General features: G+C 43.1%; 1 protein-coding gene across 2 annotated transcripts in view; it reads left to right on the top strand.

Annotated features, from left to right (window-relative positions):
* Window positions 1-17,593, top strand: part of RNF169 (ring finger protein 169) — a 97,251-nt gene extending 79,658 nt beyond the window's left edge. For both annotated transcript variants that reach the window (XM_066368600.1, XM_066368611.1), the window contains 2 exons: window positions 10,069-10,162; window positions 10,561-17,593. In XM_066368600.1, the coding sequence (XP_066224697.1) occupies window positions 10,069-10,162; window positions 10,561-11,742 (1,276 nt within the window). In that variant the 3' untranslated portion in view covers window positions 11,743-17,593. The remainder of the gene's footprint in view (window positions 1-10,068; window positions 10,163-10,560) is intronic.
* The last annotated feature ends 4,031 nt before the right edge of the window (window positions 17,594-21,624 follow it).

Here is a 21,624-nt window from a genome sequence, read left to right on the forward strand (position 1 = left end):
AAGAGTCTTGGCCTCCTTTTGATATGTTATTGCTAGAGCCGTCTTGTTGGCTATTATTTCTAAAATTATTGAAAGATTTCTAATCACATTCATTATCTCCTACTCCCCACTGGAGAGATAAGGTCCTGCCAAATACTGTCCAAAAGCTGTCTTCCTCTATGTTAAGTAGATACTCAGAATACTATGGATAGTTAGAATATTGTAGATAGAATATTGAGGAGCTTCCCCTTTTGAGTTGGTTGAATAAATTTAAAGGAAGCCAATTAAATTTTATATGTACAAAGAAGATGGTTTTATTTTTTCATGTAGTACTTGACATATGAATGAAAATATGTAATATCCCTTACAATTTTTTTACATTTGTTTTTTTGCTGGTTTTTTTTTAATTAATTTATTTTTTACAGAGACAGAGAGAGAATCAGAGAGAGGGATAGACAGGGACAGGCAGACAGGAACGGAGAGAGATGAGAAGCATCAATTATTACTTTTTCATTGCGCATTGCAACACCTTAGTTGTTCATTGATTGTTTTCTCATATGTGCCTTGACCGTGGGCCTTCAGCAGACCAAGTAACCCCTTGCTGGAGCCAGCGACCTTGGGTTCAAGCTGGTGGGCTTTTGCTCAAACCAGATGAGTCCACGCTCAAGCTGGCGGCCTCAGGGTCTCGAACCTGGGTCCTCTGCATCCCAGTCTGACGCTTTATCCACTGCACCACCGCCTGGTCTGGCAGGAGATGGTTTAAAGCAAGTGGAATATATAAAAATACAGGCAAGTAAATTGAAGACAAGAAGGCAAGGAAGTGAGTTGAGCCTTATCTTTTTTTTTCCTTTGTATTTTTCTGAAGTGAGAAGCAGGGAGGCAGAGAGACAGATTCCTGCATGCACCCGACCGGAATCCACCTGGCAAGCCCAGGCAAGCCTACTATGGGGCGATGCTCTACCCATCTGGGTCGTTGCTCCATTGGAACCCGAGCCATTCTAGAGCCTAAAGCAGAGGCCATGGAGCCATCCTCAGCATCCAGGCCAATTTTGCTCCAATGGAGCCTTGGCTGCAGGAGGGGAAGAGAGAGGTAGAGAAGAAGGAGAGGGGGAAGAGTGGAGAAGTAAATGGGCACTTCTCCTGTACGTCCTGACCAGGAATTAAACCTGGGACATCCACACACTGGGCCAATGGCCAGGGCAAGCCTTATCTTTTGTTGGCTGTCTTCTACTCAGTAATTTGAGATCTGTTAGGGGTTTGCATGAGTATTCCGACTGTTGGTACATATCTATGGTAAACAGCAGCATGTCACCTCTGATTTCTGGAAGCCTTCTGAATGATGTTTTTGTAGGCGGTGAGGCTGTCCTGCTGTCCTTAAGAGCCAGGTCAATGTAACAGAGGAACAGATTCTTAAAAGAACCTGGTATAGCCCTACCTGGTTAGGCTCAAACTGATTATCAAGATGTTTGTGCTTCCATGATTTAATAATACCTATCTCTGGGACTGATATGATGGAAAGGTACATTAGTCAAGTACATCATCCTTCTAGAAGCAAACATATAAATAGCTATTAAAATTAGACCTAAGGACTGCCTATAAATAACAAAAATTTGCCTGACCAGGTGGTGGAATAGAGCGTTGGATAGAGCAGTGGATAGAGCGTTGGACTGGGATGTGGAGGACTCAGGTTCGAAACCCAAGGTTGCCAGCCTCCTGGCACGGGCTCATCCCTCAGTTGGTTAGAGCATCAGCCAGAAGCACAGGGGTGTGGGTTGGATTCCTGGTCAGGGCACATACAGGAACAGATACATGTTCATGTCTCTGTCTCTCCCTCTTTCTCTGTCTCCCTCTCTCACTAAAAATCAACCACTAGTAATAAAAAAATTGAGAACATATCTTTGAGGCATTTCAAGGGGTCCACTGGAATAAACCAGAACCCTGGAAAGTTTGTCAAAATATATCAAAGGTTTGAACATTTGACTAAATAGGATCGTAAGTCATTAGGGAGCAATACTTAATTGCCCATTTAACCAAAGTGACAATAGAAGTCAAATATAGAAGTTTTACATAATTGTTAGCAAAACTTAGTTCTTACTAAGTTTTAAGAGATTGTTTTCTTTAGTAATCAAGGACCTGATTAAGACAACATAAAACAGAATCTTTGCTTTATAGACAGTATCTGTAGCAGACCAATAGTCCAAGAAACTCTGTTCTTCATAGCAGAGAAAGAAAATAAAACTCTAATTTTATATCAGCTTACTTTTGCTATTTCTTTTCTCAGGATTCCTTTTCCATAAACCTTCCACAACTTTCTTTTTTACATTCAGATTTTGTCTTTTTTTTTCCCTTTCTCATTCTGAAACAACCAGCTGCACTTCAGGATAAAATTCCTTTCCCTCAAAACTATACCATATTTCCCCATGTATAAAATGCTCCCATGTATAAGATGCACCTTAATTTCGGGGCCCGAAATTTGAAAAAAAAAACGTATTACATAAAGTTATTGAATTCAAATTTTATTCATCATTAAAAAACGAGCGCAAAGACAACACACACGAAAAAGCAGGAAATGCAAGTAAAAAATCTACAACCACTGTATAAGACGCACCCAGTTTTTAGACCCCAAATTTTTCAAAAAAGGATGCATCTTATACATGGGGAAGTACAGTAAATAAACAGTCCATACCTTATACCTTTTTTATTGAAAACATTTTCTTTCAGATTAACTTATAATTCTTAACCCTTAAAAACCTTAATTTTTAATAACTAAAAATATAGTCAATTAGCATTCTTTAGATTTGCAAATATATGAATACATTTTATAATCTCTAGAAACAGGCTTTTGTTAGCAATTACAATTTTTTAGAAACATTTTTTTAAAATAAAGCACAAGACATTTACTGATAGATCCAAATTTATATTTTAGTTTCTCTGTAATAGGAAGCCAAAAGTAGGTAAACTATACTTACCTAGCAAGTAATGTTTCATCATTTCATGTTATTTGGAAATATCTTAGATATTCAATAATCTATATATATATTTTTTTGTGACAGAGACAGAGACAGGGACAGACAGACAGGAAGGGAGAGATAAGAAGCATCAATTCTTTGTTGGGGCACCTTAGTTGTTCATTTGATTGATTTCTCATATGTGCCTTGGGCCACAGCATATCGAGTAACCCCTTGCTCTAGCCAGCGACCTTGGGCTCAAGCTGGTGAGCCTTGCTCAAACCATATGAGCCTGTGCTCAAGCTAGCAACCTTGGGGTTTCGAACCTGGGTCCTCCGCATCCCAGTCCAATGCTCTATCCACTGCGCCACTGCCTGGTCAGGCTCAGTAATCTTTTAAAAATTTTTATTTTTTGAGAGATTGATTTTAGAGAGAAAGAGAAAGGGAGAGAAATGTTGATTTGCTGCTTCACCCACCCATGTTTTCATTTACTGAGTCTTGTCTGTGCCCTGATCAGGGATCCTACCCACAACCTTGGCATATCAGACCCACACTCTAACCAACTGAGCTATCCAGCCAGAGCCTCAATTATTATTATTTAACTTAACTTAGTAAAACTCTAAAGTTCAAGGTACCAAAGAGATTTAGAAAACCATTAAAGAACACATACAACATAATTACTGCTAGAGTTAACTAAAAAGAAAGTTTTTAACCCATTTAAAATTATTTAATCTACATATTTGCTCCTAACAATTAAAATTAAATTCAGATTACTTATGAAAATTTTATCATACCAATTTTTTTAAAATTTTTTTTTTGTGGCAGAGACAGAGTCAGAGAGCGGGACAGACAGGCAGAAAAAGAGATGAGAAACATCAATTCTTCGTTGCAGTTCCTTAGTTGCTCATTGATTTCTCATATGTGCCTTGACCAGGAGCTACAGCAGACCGAGTGACCCCTTGCTTGAGCCAGCGACCTTGGGCTTGAGCTAGCGACCTCAGGGTCTTGAACCTGGGTCCTTCGTGTCCCAGTCCGACGTTCTATCCACTGCACTACCGCCTGGTCAGGCTCAAGTTAATTTTCTTTCTTTATTTATTTTTGTATTTTTCTGAAGTTGGAAACGGGGAGGCAGTCAGACAGACTCCCACATGCGCCCTACCTGGATCCACCTGGCACGCCCACCAGGGGGCGTTGCTCTGTTGCGACCAGAGCCATTCTAGCGCCTGAGGCAGAGGCCACAGAGCCATCCTCAGCGCCCAGGCCAACTTTGCTCCAGTGGAACCTCGGCTGCGAGAGGGGAAGAGAGAGACAGAGAGGAAGGAGGGGGGAGGGGTGGAGAAGCAGATGGGCGCTTCTCCTGTGTGCCCTGGCCAGGAATCGAACCCGGGACTCCTGCACGCCAGGCCGACACTCTACCACTGAGCCAACTGGCCAGGGCTGATCAAGTTAATTTTCTTACAAATTTTGCAATAGGGATAACACGAACTTATTTGGCTAATAAACTCAGTTGGGATAAAAGTATTATTTAATTCAGGGGTCCCCAAACTACGGCCCGCGGGCCGCATGCGGCCCCCTGAGGCCATTTATCCGGCCCCGCCGCACTTCCAGAAGGAGCACTTCTTTCATTGGTTGTCAGTGAGAGGAGCATAGTTCCCATTGAAATACTGGTCAGTTTGTTGATTTAAATTTACTTGTTCTTTATTTTAAATATTGTATTTGTTCCCGTTTTGTTTTTTTACTTTAAAATAAGATATGTGCAGTGTGCATAGGGATTTGTTCAGTTTTTTTTATAGTCCGGCCCTCCAACAGTCTGAGGGACAGTAAACTGGCCCCCTGTGTAAAAAGTTTCGGGACCCCTGATTTAATTGATGATTCTAAAAATATGCCTATTTATCCAAACTCAAACAAAATATTTAATATAAAATATTTTCCCACATCACAAGATTCTGAAAAGCACTTGGGTTAGTTTATGTTTTTGAAAATTCTCATGTATTTTTTTAAGTCCTCTCGCTCTCTCTCTTTCTCTCCCTCCCTCCCTCCCTCTCTCCTCTTCCTCCTCCCTGCCTCCCCCTTCTGCAGTCAGGGCGCTGAGGATGGCTCTCTGGAGCCTCCCCTCAGGCACTAAAAATAGCTCTGTTGGGAGAACGGCCCTATGGCGGGGTACATGCAGGAGTCTATCTCCCCTCCTCTCACTTGGAAAAGAAAAAAAATTATAATCAATCATAGAATTCACTCCTTTGTCTCTTAAAGGCCTGAGGGCCTTTCCTTCAACTGTGCCGCCCTTAAGGTGGACTTGTCAACAAACACAAACAGAGAATAGATAGCAAGTGTGCACAATAAAGTAGGAAGGCTCAGAAAGTAAAAACAGTGGGGCTTCAGAACACCTGACTGACTGTCAAGGGCCAGATTTCCCCAGAGGAAGATGGCCCTGGGAGCCTGAGTGCAAGATGGCGGCTGCCACCTCCGGAGACAGCTGGGGGAGGGGAATAAGCGTCAGATGCGGGTTTACCCCCGTGTTTGATCTGCCAGTGGGGCCCAGCCACAAAAAGAAAAGGGCTTTTTCCCTTTGAGGGTGGCTACAGTGAACACGGCATGGGATAAACCATGACTGGGTACTGAAGTGGGGCCACAATGGTCAGAGCACCATCCAAACCGCCAGAACCCGGGAGGTGTGGGTTAAACTGACGGAGTACCACACGGATTCCTCTCTGGCACCGGAACCGGCACCGGCAGCGTGAGTTCTGACAGCCTGGGAGGGGTGTTCAGTCCCCAGTCCCCTGGGAACAACTCGGGGTCCGGGGAGAGCAGCGCCTCTCTTCTGTGTGGTGAGGAGGCTTTCACAAAGGAGTCTGCTATGGTCACTCAGAACTTTAGTTCCTAAAAGTAAAATCATTTAAAACAAGAACAAACAACATACCTCACCGATATTCAACAAACAACATACCACACCTCCACCCTCATACACAACTTGCATACTTAATTTGCCCGTTCTAGACCAAGCTCAAAACTCATTTCAAGTTAGAAACAAAATTCCGAGGCTGGGTTCAAACACACCAATTTCAAGCTCAAGTACCAAGGTAACTTCCCCAGCCAGTTCCCTCCTGTAACCAGAGGGACATTCCCAAACGACCCAAGGGGAAGGCTCCCTGCCATGGACACACACGATGTACTCACCGGGCGACCTCTCCTCAGCTGAGCAATGGAAGCGGTTTCTCTCACTGAGCAAGGGAAGCGCCGTAGGTCAGCCGCGCCGGCTCAAGATGGCAGGTGAGTCCCTGGAACAGCCAAGCAGCTGGTTTGACAGAACCTGAAGAGACTGCCACCGGCCAGGAGGCCAGGAGTCCCTGAATAGCAGGCGGATCACCCGCTGCGGGCTAGGACGCCCGTGGTCGCCATTTTGGTTGCGGAACGGAGAGTTCCTCTACTGCTGCGGACAGAGCCAAACATTAAACACCAATAATTGCAGTAGAGAAATGTTGGCTATTTTATTATGAATGGTGCCAACTCAGGAGAACAGGAAGCTGATGCTCCAAAGCCCGAACTCCCCATCCAGAGTTCAGGGTGTGTTCTTAAGAGTAGAGGGGACAGGTATGCGGAAGCGCTGGCGGGGCAAGTTTCAATTGGAGGGCCTTGGAGCGTGGCTGTTTCTGGTGAGGGATGTCGCCACAGGATCTTCCTGGAAAACAGATCTGCTTCTGGGAGGGTTCCAGTGTTCAAGTTCTGCTTATGTCCCAGTCCTTTGCTTTTGGGTGCAGCTGGAGGTCAAAGTTCTCTGCGCATGCATCAGCTGCATGCCTTAATAGTTTTGGTCTGTTGTCTCTGAAAAGCAGCTCAGTATCTCGTTAAATAGGATAGGACTGTTTTTGAGCTGTTCTGCGGTTGCACATGGCCCATAATTTTTAAAACAATATTTGTTGATATAGTCTTCCCATGTTTATTACTTAATGTAGTCTTTATTTTCCATTAAAGCCAGTCTTTATGTATTTTTATTGTAAGTCACTTGAATTTCTTCTTGGAAATAGAATAACCATAAAAAAATATATATAATCAAACCATCTATCCTCTTTGCAGTTTAAAACAATAAAAAGAAAGTGATGCAGTAATGCTAGTCCTGCCGTGCCATAGAAAGTTGTATCTTAAGTAAATGGTGGCTAGCAAGATTGCTGGCACATGATAAGGCATTGTTGCTGCTATTTTATCTTTTAGAATGTGGACTCCTAAAGCTGAAAAGGGCTTTAAATGTCTTATCTAATTATTTTGTTTAATGGATGAGAAGACTAAAGCCCAGAGAAAGAATATGGCTTGCCAAATCTTAGAGAGCTAGATTAGTAGGAAACTAATTTAGAATTGAGATTTCTTGGCTCTTTCCACTATAACCCATTGTCCCCCATGACCTTCTTAAAGATCCCTATGCTGCCTCTGTGAAAAGTAATAGAATATGGTTAGAAAACGAAAATAGCTTAAGGAGAAGTGATGTGGAACTTAAGAAGAATGAGAGGTTTCTGAGGTGTCAGTAGTATCCCTGACATATTAGAATAGAAATGTCCTGGTAGTTTTCAGAGGGGCCTGGCAAGATGGTGAGGGAACTTGCCTTTTCCCAGTGCATCCTGCCATGTTAAGTGTTTTTACATACCTCATTTCATTTAGTTCGTACATTAAGCCTAGAAGATTTGTAATATTCTCATATTACAGCTAAATAAAATGCAGTTCAAAGAGGCTAAGTAACTCATCCAAGAACTTATCACCTCTGTACAGTGACAGACAAATTTGGAACTCAGGTTTCTCTTTATGTAAACCTATGCTCTATCAAACCATTCTCAGAATCCTGTGACAAAAGGCCCTGTGCTTGGATCTTTGCCTTGAAACAATCTACCTTTGTAACAGAAAGTTGTCTTTCTTCTTTTTGATGGATAATTTATATCCTGTCTTGTTCTAAAAAGATACAGGGTTGCTACAGAGATCCAAGAAGCTGTCCAGTTATCATGGTGTTTGAGGGGACTCAAATCCTTTTGACTTATGCTATGGAAATAGCGTTCCTATCCATCTATAAATGAATTATAGTGTATGTCCAGAATAGAGAAATATATAGAGATAGAATGTAGATCAGTGATTTCTTAGAGCTGGAAGAAAGGGTGGGGTTTAGGAGTATTAGCTAAAGGATATGAGGCTTTTTTATGAGGTGATGGAGATGTTCTTTATGAGGTGGTGGTTAATAACTGAATATAGTAAAAACTTAAATTGTACACTTAAAAAAAGAAAAGAGTACTGGTGAGCACAATGCACATAACCCAGATTATAAATATACAAGGGGAGGATTTTAATAAAATCTCACCCATTTCTGGTTGTATGGCAGCTACAACTAGGCCTAAGGAAGCTGCCAGTTTCATTCAAATGTTTATGTGGGATTGGGAGAGTGGTCGGTGAGAGGCTGCCTTTATAGGGCGATGTTGAAGTTTTCTACCTGTTCCAAAAGAAATCTCCCATTAGGTAGTACAACTCTCACATTATTTTTTTAGGTTCAGTGTTGAATTTTCTTGGTGAAGTGCAGTCATGTAATGCAGGTTGGCCACCCCTTTATTCCTATTAATAATAGCATTAGTTCATCAGATTGAAGCCATCTAGCAAGGTGATGTGACCAGGAGACATAGGATGAGAGGGTGTTGAATGACAGCAATAACACAGAAATGCTGGAATGGAAGCCATTGTGGACAGGCAGGACAGGCTTTTTTGCTAGAGATGTAGGGAGAGGAGAGGGACACAAGGAATATACCTTATCACTACCTTTGTAAAATTTCCCGGCATAGTAAAACTTTAAAAGTAAATCTTCTGCGAAAAAAAAAGTAAATATGATATATTCCATTCCAAAGCTAAATAGAACTATTCAGGGAAATAATTTCTGTTTGGGATCATCTGCATCATTATGTATCCACCTTGACTTCTGGCTTTTCTAACCCTGCTCTCACTCCATTCCAGGTAATTAATAACTCTCTCTTTTATGCCAGTCTGTCTTTTATTTTTATTTTTAAAACATTTTGTTCTTTGATTTTAGAGAGAGGGGAAGGGAGAGAGAGACAGGAACATTGAGCTGTTCCTGTATGTGCCCTGACCAGCCATCAAACTGGCAACCTCTGCACTTGGGCTGACACTAATCAACTGAGCTTTCTGGCTGGGCAGGTGCTATTCTGCCTTTTAGGCACACTTTTTTGTTATATATCATTTCACTGTATTGTACTGAATTATTTATTTGTTTGCCTCACTGGACTCTGATTCCTTAAAAGCCTAGACTGTGCCTTATTATTCTCTGTGTTTGCTGTCCAGATAGTGCTCATCTGTGAGTGGCATATAGAAAGTGTGTGATCAATGCTTATTGAATAGAGTTGTATCACAGGTATAGATCAGTTGCAAACCTTTGTAAAAGCATTATTCTCACCAGACATGTATTAGGCAAGAATTGGAGAGTGGGAAACAAAGGTGAGGAATAAGAAAAATCAAGAATTCCTACTGGCAGTTTATGGGGTAGGTGAGAGTCATCTGCACATAATTCTTATTAAGATTAATGTTATAAAAAAAAAGAAAGAAAAAAAAGATTAATGTTATAACACAGGTACTGTGAGTATTGCTTTGGATTATAAAGTCATAATGTAATGCATGCATAAGATAAAAAATCATGTGTTCTTGAAATCTCTTAAATCACCAGGATTTAGGAAGCTAAATGTAATGGATTAAGTGAGAAACTACATTTAGTTTGGACTCCCTATATAAAGATCTAGTGCACTGCTGTGCATTTTGTAGGTACTTAAATATTTGTTTCATGGCTGATTTAGATTGCTTTGCAGAGACGTTTAGAGGAAACAAAAATCTGTTGTTTTCAAAGGTGATTGAACACTGTATCTACCCTATTAAGGAAGGTGAAGTATCCCTAGATCTCTCAAAACATAAACAAAATAGCCATTGGTCTTGTGTCATTTAATCAGTCTCAGTTGCAGACAAAGGCTCAAACCAAATGTCTTCTCTGGAGAACTCCTTCTCTTTTGACAAGATTTATTCTTCATTCAAAAAAATTTATTCTTCATTTTGTTTCCTTAGCTAGCATTTGGGCTACTCTTGACTACTTGTCTTTTCTTTCTTTATTTTTTTTTAGGAACCTAAAGGTAGAAAGGAGTCAGAGCTGCAGTGACACTGCTCAGGACAGAGCAAAGAGCAGACTCCGAGCAGCCCCAACCAGCAAAGCCAAGGTAAACCTCGGACGCAGCCTTCTGGGACTTTCTAGTCCCATCCCATAACCTACTGCCCAGAGTCATGGAAGAAACCATTTGATGAGAACAGGCAGAATGGGTTCTAGACATACTAATTATGCTGGAGAATTTTACAAATAGGTGCGAGGGAAGAGAGTTTGCATTAATGGCCAGATGGGTGGCATGAGGGTTGGTAGAAGAACGTTTTTTATAAGTTCTAGATGACTTTTTTATCCTATAGATTTTCAGTTTTATTACTTCAAGTGTTTGGGAATTTCTGCAAATGGTGTACATTCTAGGGTAGGGTTTTCCCCATTTCTTAGGCTCATATCACTTTTTATCCCTCTTCTTTTCCCCCTATATATGTATGCATGTATAATCTTTTTACTCTCTTTCAGGTCACAACTGTAACCCCAACCTCCAACCCTATTATTGGTGTCCTATTGTCCACTCAGAACAACCGCTGCCTCTCGGCCCCTGACTTGACCATTGAAAAGCGCCTGCCTTTCAGCTCCCTCTCCTCCTTGGTGTCCCTACATAAGCCTGAGCGCTCCATCAGCCCTGAGAGCAATGACAGCATCTCTGAAGAGCTCAACCATTTCAAGCCCATTGTCTGCTCACCATGTACTCCTCCTAAGAGACTGCCTGATGGCCGCGTGCTAAGCCCCCTCATCATCAAATCAACACCCCGCAACCTGAACAGAAGTCTGCAGAAGCAAACTTCTTATGAGGCCAGTCCACGGATCCTTAAAAAGTGGGAACAGATCTTTCAGGAGCGGCAGATCAAAAAAACCCTTTCGAAAGCCACCCTTACCTCCTTGGCTCCAGAGACAGGAGAAGACTTGCTAGTCTCAGATGTTATCGATTCTAGCAAGGAGAAGCCACTTCTGGCTTTAAACACAAGACTGTCCAGTGGGCATGTACTCTCTGAGCATACTGGACCCACCCCTGCTGACCTGGACTATTTCTCCTCTGTGAGCCAAACAAAAGCAGAACAGGTCAGTGACAGTAAAAGGAGTGCTGAGATCCCAGTGGAAACCTGCTGTTCTTCAGAACTCAGAGTGGGAGCCAGTGGCACTCTGGAGAGAGAGCAGTTTGAAGGGTCAGGGTCAACCCCAGATGCCAAGTTAGACAAAGCTTATATAAGCACAGCCATGAAAGTCTCAGCAGTTCATCCAGTGCTGCCCCAAAACAGTGTTTTGGATGGGGTCCTCAAAACAAAGAAACAGCTTAAGACAGTGAACCATTTTGATCTGCCCAATGGTGTTCTGGCTGACAACCTAGGTGATGAGCCACTCCCTTCCCTGCGTCGAGGCCGGAAAAGACACTGTAAGACCAAGCACTTGGAACAAAATGGGTCCCTTAAGAAACTGCGACAAAGCAGTGGTGAGGCGGGTCTGGCCCCAGCAGATCTAGTAGTACAAGAGATGGAACAGAAATTGCAACAAGAGGAAGAGGACCGACAGCTGGCTCTGCAGCTGCAGCGCATGTTTGACAATGAGAGGCGGACTGTGAGTCGGCGAAAAGGAAGTGTGGATCAATATCTCTTACGGTCCAGCAACATGGCTGGGGCCAAGTAGCCCCTTGTGAACAGTGTTACCTATTTTTAAGAGATTTTGGGGCTTGATCTTTTATCCTGAAGAGTGGAGTGTTCTCTGGGTTTCTGTTAATGGCAAAACACCGTGATGTGGTTCTGAGAGGTTCCAGAGCCTTTGTAGTCTGTATCCAAGGGAATTGTGTCTTTGCCTCCCTGTGACCCGGGCCAGAAGCACTCCCCACCCCCTAAGTAACCCATGCCTGAAGGCTTCTAGGCCAAACCTGGCAGCACCCACTTGGAATGAGATTCAAGAGCACAATGGCCAGAGTTAGAAATGGTAGAGGAAAGAGGGGATACCTTCTCAAACTGATAGACCTCCTAACAGGGTGAATTTTTAAATCAGCCTTGCAGATAAAAATAAGTTCCATCTTTTTCAAGAAAGTGGAACAGTGTAGTTCTTTGACAGTTCCGAAAAGATTATGTTAGCCCTTCTCCTGACCCTTGCCACAAGTAAATATTTCTAATGAAATCAGTTGAGTTTTAGGAAAGCTAATTAACATTCTCTGTTAAAAAGTAACATTCAATTAATGCTAGATAATTGACAGACCATTTCAGTCGTTAACTTGGTCTTGCCGGGAGACCTAACATGTAAGTGGGATTAACCCCATTTTTAGATGATGAAACTGCAGTTCAGGTGTTCAGGTTCTCTCAACTAAGTGGCATAGCCCAGACTGACCACTGGGTCTCCTGACCACAAATCCCATGGATTTTCCACACTAACAGGTTGCCATATGGACTGCAACCTAAGGTCCTGCCAGGGAAGCCTAGGGAAAGCTGGCCAGGTAATGAGTACCCTTTGTGTAAAATCCACGTGCGGATCATTGAGATTTCTTGGAACTACCAACATATCCTGTGCAGTTAGCCCTACCCCCACAGTTTATAGCCTTCCTTTTGCCAGATTTCTACCTGTGAGATAAGGACAGTTGGGCGTCATTATTACTCTCCACATGACCAAGGGGTTATCTGCAATGTTGACCTAAAGTCCAAAAACTTTGCCCGGAAGTCAGGCAAGAACAATGCTGAAACTCCATACTGTGGAAATAAGGTATCTAGCTGGATGCAGCTAGTAAATTCAGTCCCATGGACCTTTGGGGTTTATTTTCCTTAGCAGCTGACACCGTGTGTCTTTGCATCCCTGGTGGTGCTTGGTGCTTCTGCCCATCTGGGCTCATTGAGAATAAGGATAAAGATATTGTAGGGGAACTCAGATGGGCTGGCATTCCCTGTGCATGTATGAGCTGTTACTATAAAGTCATGTGACTGGCATTTAACAAACCTTTCAGAGCTTATATATCCCAATGTATGTTGTCCCCCTTAAGTGGCCCCAGCAGGATACTGCATAGTTTTTCCAATGATGTTCCCACTGGTGAAAACATTTCTGGAACTGTCCTCAAAGTCTAGAAACATCTAGAAACATAAGACTCCTAAAATATTAGAACTGGAAGGGACCTTAATGGTCATGTATTCCAGTTTCTTATTGTTAAGGCAGAAGCTGAGATCCAGAACACTGACTCACTGATCAAGGTCACTAGAGACTTACTCTATCACCTGATTTTGCTTCCTCTCAGGAGATTTGCCTTGAATCTTTTCGGGTTATGGGAGAGATAATTTTAAGTTTGAAACTAGTCAGAAGCTGTTTGAAGCCTCTGGAAGAAAAGGAGGGTTAACAAGAGGGTTTGGAGTCAGGAATGAGGTGCATCTGTAAAGTAGTCAGAGCCATTTTCTTGAGCAGCTCATGAACAGTTCCCAGAGAGAAGTTCCAGAGATGTCTTAAGCATTTTGGTGATCATTGAAATATGTGGAACCTCCTCAGAGACAGCTTTGGTGGGGAGTCACTCACCTGAATGTATGTATTCTGTGTTCTCTGTCTCTGCGTTGCACATGTGCAGATGTATGTTTAAAAAACATACATCAGTATCAGTCTCATTACTTTATATTCACACCACTTCAGTTCTAGGTCCTACCAGCCACATATGCCCTCCAAAGGCTGCTGGAGGGCATATTTATGCCCAAGATAGAAGAGCTAGCACTGGTCTGCAGAAGACAGAGAGGGTGACTCACTAAATGCCCTTAGAGAAAGCTTCAGTTACTGCCACTTCAGATAGTTCCTTTTTGATCTTAGTATTATTGGGAGACTAGTCTCATTGATAGTAGCAAAGACACTTATTTTTCCACTTGTCACTTTTTTCTGTATCTCTAATAATTTGAAAAATACTTTTCAGTTGGAACTGATTTTTGTTTTTGGAAAAAAGATAAATATTTTTAATAGAAAAAGATATATTTTAAATATTTCCCCAGAGTAATTCTTTCATTTTAAGAAATTGCATAGTAGTAGCAGCGAGTTTTAGCTTCAGGTGCAGAATTAAAAGCTACTTCTTGTTAAGCAAATATCCCAACTTCTGCATCCAGCTTACTGCTTTTCCCCCTTGGCCCTGCTGTGGTGCCTACGATGGTATTGACGGTTAGTCCTCCAAATATAGGCAAAGCAGTTTAGGTTAGGGAGGGACGAGGCTTCATCTTTAATCTGCTTGGCTTTGGAGGAGGCAAAAACCACTAAGGTATTATCTATATTTTAAGATGCTTCCCATACTTAATAACTAAAACCAGAACACTTCTTTCTGAAAATTTTCTCTCCTGTTGCTTTATTGTCAAGTTGGTCACAAATGGAGTTGTTGACATGAATTCTTTGAAGAAAAAGAATGACAAGGTAGGAGAATAGAATCATGGGTGGAGGGTTTCTCAGCTAGAATGAAACACACTATTTCACAAATCAAATATTTCTCACATATTAGGATCTGATCACCATACAAATTTCTCATGTTCTACTAACTGTTCCTTGTGTATATGCATTCTTTGTTTTTTCTTATTAAAGGGGAAGTTATGAGAGGTTGGAGGATGGAGGTCATTCTGATGGGAAATCTAAGAAATGTACCCTGAGAAGGGGGCTTTCAGCCCTTTTCATAGAGTGGGAAAGTCACTTTGGGAACGTGTTTATGACTCCGTTGATTGTATCTGTTGGAAGAAGTCATCTGGGCTTGTTGGGTTGGTGTCAAATCAGGGGAGTATGTACCTAGCCCCTGCCTCTTTCATATAACTGCCTCTTTTTAAAAGGTTAATTCTTCTTGGGTGAGGTTTCCTGCTTTTGTAAGTGGCTTCATTTATTTTTTTTAAACTTAATTTAAAATTTTTTGCCTGGAGGGAACGCTAGTGATAAATGCCTTCTGTGTTTTTTGTTCATTTTCTCTAAAAGAAAAATGCCCTCAAGAGATTAAAGCTGCTTAATAATTGCTTATGATTACAAACTGACTAAAATGGGAAGCGGCCACTGTGTGTGACGGGGAAGCTGCTGACGGAAGGCTGTGTTGTTTGTCCTTGCTGTTTCATGTGACAGACATTCCTGAGCTGCTGACTCGTGCCAGCTGTGTGCTGGGTCACTGGGTCACGGAGATACAGAGATGGGAAGGACATCCTCTGCTCTTGTGGAGCTCAATGCCTAATGGAATGTGTACTGCTCACAAAAACTAGGGGATATTTCAAAATGAATATGAAGTGATAAAATATACCCTACTTTTTGTGAACAGTGTATTTGAATGTATAGGTGGCCGGAGAGTTTGTTCATGGTCTTACGGAAGGCCACTTCTTTCATAGTGATGATCATGGATGGTCCCATTCAAGACACTGTTCAGCACCAACAGGCTGCCTTGAACATTTTAGATACTTCCATCAGTATTTGTGAATTTGATTCCAACACTGCTTTCCACTTCCTACCTAATTTTACCAGAGGAGAATGAATTTTATCCTCCTGGGATTCTAGAACATTAAGATCTCTTCAGAAGCTATAATACATCTGGCATAAGCCCCAAGAAATGAGGCAGGTGTGGATCCCTGATATGGTTCGAGGCCCACATCTCAACTTAGTGAGCACCTAACCTCTTCCTCCGTCAGACCTCTCAACTGGGGCTGGCAGCAGCATGTAATGTCTTTCCCTTCTCCTGCCTGGCTTCTCATGGAGATGGAAGGCCAGCAGGAGAGGAAGGAAAAAAAATCAGAAGGCTGGATCATAATCATAAAATGTGATGTAGCTGGAATGGGCATGGAAATCATCCACGTCAGACCCTCCTCGCCACTCCTCCTTTTTTAAGAAACGAGGAAGTTGATGGCTAGTGCCCTGTGCCCTATTTTGTTATAGTTTTCTAGGGTCTGAATAAATAGTCCTTTAAGTTACATACGCTAACACACAATTGGGTAATGAGGAGGAGGAGGGACACACTCAAATGATTTAAAGGCTTTTTAACAGCTTTTCTTACTGATTTTTTCAGTTAGAATTGAAATGTACCTATATCCCCCTGAATATACCCAGGTAGGGAAAACTCCCATAGTGTGAGCAATGTGAATATGGAATCTTAGGAAAAGATATATTTTTATTAGAACAGTTATTTTAACTATCAAGGATTAAAACACAGCCAGCCCTTCATTTTTCTTTGAAAATCAAGAACTTAAGGACTTAAATCATTCTCAGCCAGTGTTTTCCTTCAACCCACAGAGTGGTCTTTTGGCCTGGTTTTTAGAAGTGAGTATAGCTGCTTATAAATTCTTGGGGCTCAATGAGAAAGCAGGTCTGGGGGGTTGGGGAGAAGTGGGATGCTAGGGAAAGAGGCTGCTGAATATATTTTCCTCCAAAGAGGATCCAGAAATGTATCTTTACACATGGCTATTATCCACTGTAACTTTCTGAAGGTGATTGTTCTACAAAAAATGCTATTTCAAGATATATAGAGGTCACCAGTTTAGAGACTGGTTAAATTGGATGAAGGAAAAGTGCCAAGATTATATGTGCACATTGTTTTATGTATTATCAGTATTTTTTCTTACTAAGAAAAATATTTACACACTTTGCTTTGTGAGTAAATGCTTCCTTAATGTCTTGTCAGTAAGTGTGGGAGGCAACCTCAGACCTGAGACAGGCGCCTTCTCTACCTTTTCTGGTGTCGTAAATCAAGAACTAGTTAGATAAAGCCAAGGTAAGGATGAGCCTGCTCATCTTCCTTTCCTCGAATTTAACAAGGGGCGAGAACAGGCAATGTACTCCTCAAAGACCAAACTGTTAGAGCTGCAGAAGCCGCGGCTGGGTCCTGGCTTCTCTGCTGACGGCAGCAGAGTCCGTCCCTCGCTGGCCCTGCCCACCTTCCAATGGGTCATCAATGGGACCTGCGCTCTGCCTCAGTGGGGTCAGCCCTGGCCTCCAGCAGAACACTTAAAGTGCCTAAGAGAGAGGGAGTAACTCAAGGAAAAAAATGTTCTCATAAATGCCAACTTTTGGAAGGGGGAGAGAGAGAAACATCAGCCCATTGTTCTACTTCACTGGGCACTCATTTGGTTGTTTTTTGTATGTGCTCTGGCCAGGGACTGAAACCACAGCCTCAGTGCACCAGGACAATGCTTTATCAGCAACCAGCCAGGGCCTACTCGCAATTCTTTATATAACACTTGTCCTAGGGCATTTTCCCTTCCCACCTAGAAATAGAAAACTGGTTGTATATTGGTTTTATTCAACCTGCTGTGTGCAGTAGGATTGGAGAAGGGGCCTGGATCCTTGTGTACTGTCACTGCTGGCCACCTCCGCTCATCATAAAGAACATTTTGACAAATACAGAGGACTTAGAACAGGGCATACCCTGTCAGGATGCTTCTGCCAACGAGGAAATGGCACGGAATCAAATGGGACAATGTGTTGTTTATTTAAATGGTACCAAAGTACATTCTTTAATGGATGTTTACCTGTTTGAGGAGAGGCCCAAGTTGAGAATATAGTAAAGCAAACTCATAAAAGTAAATGTTCTCTTTCTAGTCAAAAGTCTGATCAGTGGAGAGCAATCTCAGGCAAATCTGGGCTAAACTTAGACTATATATGTTTCATTTTTGATGCTATCTTTGCTCTGGGGAATGCCCCACGTTGGAATGTCTTGCTTTGGCAATCAGAATGATGGGAGAAATTAGGTGGGACAGGGTTTCCATGGTATACAACTACATCTTCTGAGTTATTTCCAATTTACAACTGTTACTCATGTTCAACCATTCTTCTAATGAATGCACCAAGAAATCATTTTAGTAAAGAACAAATGTATAGTATGACATTGTCCTTGTAGGGCTTTACTTAGAACATCTGATTTTTAAAAATACTGTCTTTTGGAACCATAACTCAGGTATCAAAATCCCTTTAGTGTCCATTTCTCATCCAACAGAGAACAAATGTATCCATTTCAACTAAACTTGTAAAACCAATTTGAAGGACTGATGTAAGTGTCTATGCCATGCAAGGTAAACCAGCATTTGAGGGACCTTTGACATAATCTGGCCCAGCCTCTTCCAAAGAGGGTTGTTAAAATGACTCACAAAAAACAATACAGCTGCCTGGCCTGTGGTGGCACAGTGGGTTAAGTGTCCCCCTGAAATGCTGAGGTCGCTGGTTTGGAACCCCGGGCTTGCCTGGTCAAGGCATGTGTGGGAGTTGATGCTTCCTGCTCCTGCCCCCTTTCTCTCCTCTCTCTAAAAATGAATAAATTTAAAAAAAAACAAAAAAACAATACAGCCAGTTGGAGGTATGAGAACAGAACTTGATTGTCCCTTGGCTCCTAAAGTAACAGACAATGCTCTACATACCACACTCATTACTTTCTGGCCTGATGCTGAGAAAGGGGTGGCCTTCACTTTGGATAGGAAACTGGCCTTGACATATCTGGAAGCTGGGTTTTCTGACTCCAGAGCTAGTGATTGTTTTTTTTGCAGCCTTGGCTCAAAACCTGAGGGTGGCGCCATCCTCCCTCGCTGGCTGTGGCTAACAGTATAGTTCCAGCTGCTTTCTGAGTTGGCTTTCCACCTGGACTGGGCCTCACAGGGCTAAGAGATCAGAGTCTTCCCTCTGTACCCACTGCAGGGGTGGGAGGTAGCAAGTATCACGAGACACGATCTGCATCTAAATCAGTTGTCTACTGTGGCCACAACTGACTCCGGGGTGCTCACTTGCGCCTCGGATAAGAGATATGGAAAACATTTTGAAAAATTGATGAGAGAAACTTGCTTCTGCTTTGCTCTTGTTAGAAGGCTGGAGAAGGCTCAGCAGAGTGGCAGCCAGCTTCCCCAATGCTTATGAAGAAGGAAGAGGGCTGTGGGGGGAGAGCCAGCCAAGGGAGATGATCACTGTGGTAGGTCAGACCTGCTGGGGAGAGTGACTGTGCTGATGACAGGGAGGGAGCTACCACCCAGAAGGCCTTCGTGATTAATTATGAATGCCACTTCATTTGATAAATCTAGTCTGATGCCTTACTCAAATAAGGACTAGGTCATGTCTATTCAAAAGCACAAAACTCAGGAAACCAAGTGACTGAAATTTGCTCAGTGAAGAACCCTACCTCAAAGTTTGTTTTTTAACACCTGAAAGACCCATAGAAATTGCGAACTCTATGGCTGCAATGGTAAGGTTAAATGAGCTGCCCTATGTTATACAGCAAATAAGGTTAAATATTGAACCCTGTTAATGTGACTGAGTCCGATGACTCTGGAATCTTAGAAAAGAGTTAGACACTAGTGGTAAATGACTGAATGACTTCAGAGATGCAGTGATTCATTGAATGGGAGGGTGAGTTAGTCTGATACTCTGCCTTAAAATAGCAGGCAGATTGAAGTACTGTTTTCTTGACAGGAACATGGTGGTTTTAAAGGAAATCTGAGGCAGTACCTGTAGGAACATGCCTAGCACTGGCTTCAAGTGTCTTAGCCCATAGCTGTGTATAATCTCACTATTATAGCCAGCCTGAACTATTTCCCATTTTGCCCACATATTCAATCTTATTATTCCCTGGATTCAGGCCCTGGGCTGAGCACCAGTGGTATCATTTCTTGGTACAATTCAGTGTGATGCCCAATGAGATTATCTAGGTCACAAAAAAGGAAAGCCCAGTTCAGTGTGGGAGGAGAGTTCAAGGCTAAAAGGATGAATAAGAAGCATTAGCTCCCAGGTGGTCTTACCAGGTCTTAGCCAGGTCTCTTCCTAGATAGGTAGCAGAGTTGCTGTGTACCCTCCTAGCGGCTTCCTCCCTGGGAGCATGATTTGGCATGATTTGGTTACATGTGGTAGAAAAGGGGCCAGCACTCTACACTCACTCTGTAAACAGCCTCCATGATGGCAAAGCCAATAATCAGGAATTCAGAATGACTTTGGCAGCCTGTCATCTTAGTTCCAGGCTGAGACTAAGATGAAGAAATTTTTAAAATCCTGCATCAGACATCAAAGGTCAATTTCAAGTAAAAAACCAAAGTTTTTTTTTTTTGTTTTTTTTTTGTATTTTTCTGAAGCTGGAAACGGCAAGAGACAGTCAGACAGACTCCCGCATGCGCCTGACCGGGATCCACCCGGCACGCCCACCAGGGGCGATGCTCTGCCCACCAGGAGGCGATGCTCTGCCCCTCCGGGGCGTCGCTCTGCTGCAACCAGAGCCACTCTAGCGCCTGGGGCAGAGGCCAAGGAGCCATCCCCAGCACCCGGGCCATCTTTGCTCCAATGGAGCCTTGGCTGCAGGAGGGGAAGAGAGAGACAGAGAGGAAGGAGGGGGGGGGGCGGGGGTGGAGAAGCAAATGGGCGCTTCTCCTATGTGCCCTGGCCGGGAATCGAACTCGGGTTCCCCACACACCAGGCCGACGCTCTACCGCTGAGCCAACAGGCCAGGGCACCAAAGTTCTGATATTAGTAGTCTGCTGTTAAAAGCTGAAGCCGTAATGTCATTGGTTTCAAGGGTATGCAAAAGGCAAAATGTCTGGCTGTATAAAAATATCCTGGCCAGAGAAGGGAGTGGGCACTGCTGCTGTGAGCTGCTGGACCTGGCTGGAGGACCGCAGCCGGGTACTTTGAGTAGGGGAAAGCCCTCAAATCTAAGTCTGTGAGAGGCAGTCTGTGGAATAACAATGTTAGGAGTGTTTGGCCAGGATAAATGTAGCCTTTTCAGGATGTTTTCACACTGGTGAAGGGTAGGCCTTGCTGAACAGAGAGAACAGATACTTTCTTAGCCAAAAAGCAGAGCTAGGACAACTGAGGGACTTAGGCAGACAGCTTAGCCCAATGGCTAGAACTATATATAGCTTTACCAACAAAGGAAGGGACAGCCTTCGGAGGGAGTGAGCTCCCTGCCACTACACGTACAAGCAGGAGCTGAAAAATCTGTTGTGTTTACAAAAGGCTTCCTGCCTTGAGGTTGGAATAGGATGCTCCCAGGAGGAGCCTTTCAGGCCTGAGAGCCCACGGTCTGATAGTGTTTCTGAGGAGAGTGGTCCAGTTCTCCAGAACTGGAACCTAGTGAGGATAGTGTGAATGATGGGGTAGCTTCTCCCTCCTGACATTAGGGGCAGGGTGATTTGGGACCCCAGATCCAAGGTGGTGCACCAGCAACATGTTCCTGCACAGGAGTGCTGCTGTGCTGTATCTGCCGGGTGCCTGTGTGAATGAGTGATGACTGACTGCAACTTATGTGTATGTGACTGTATGATTGAGAATGTGTCTGGTATGGTAAATATTTAATGGGCCACATATGTGAGGTTGGTTGAATATGATAGTATGCAAATGTTCTGTGTCCTAATAGAACCTCATGCTTGAAATACAGCATATATTCTGTACTTCTTCTGTCAGATCTGTGGCTACAAGACTATATTTCTGGCCCTGGCCGGTTGGCTCAGTGGTAGAGAGTTGGCCTGGCGTGAGGGAGTCCTGGGTTCAATTCCCGGCCAGGGAACACAGGAGAAGCACCCATCTGCTTCTCCACCCCTCCCCCTCTCCTTCCTCTCTGTCTCTCCTTCCCCTCCCGCAGCCAAGGCTCCA

Source organism: Saccopteryx leptura, chromosome 1 (genome assembly GCF_036850995.1).
Source record: "Saccopteryx leptura isolate mSacLep1 chromosome 1, mSacLep1_pri_phased_curated, whole genome shotgun sequence".
Classification (NCBI taxonomy): Eukaryota; Metazoa; Chordata; class Mammalia; order Chiroptera; family Emballonuridae; genus Saccopteryx; species Saccopteryx leptura.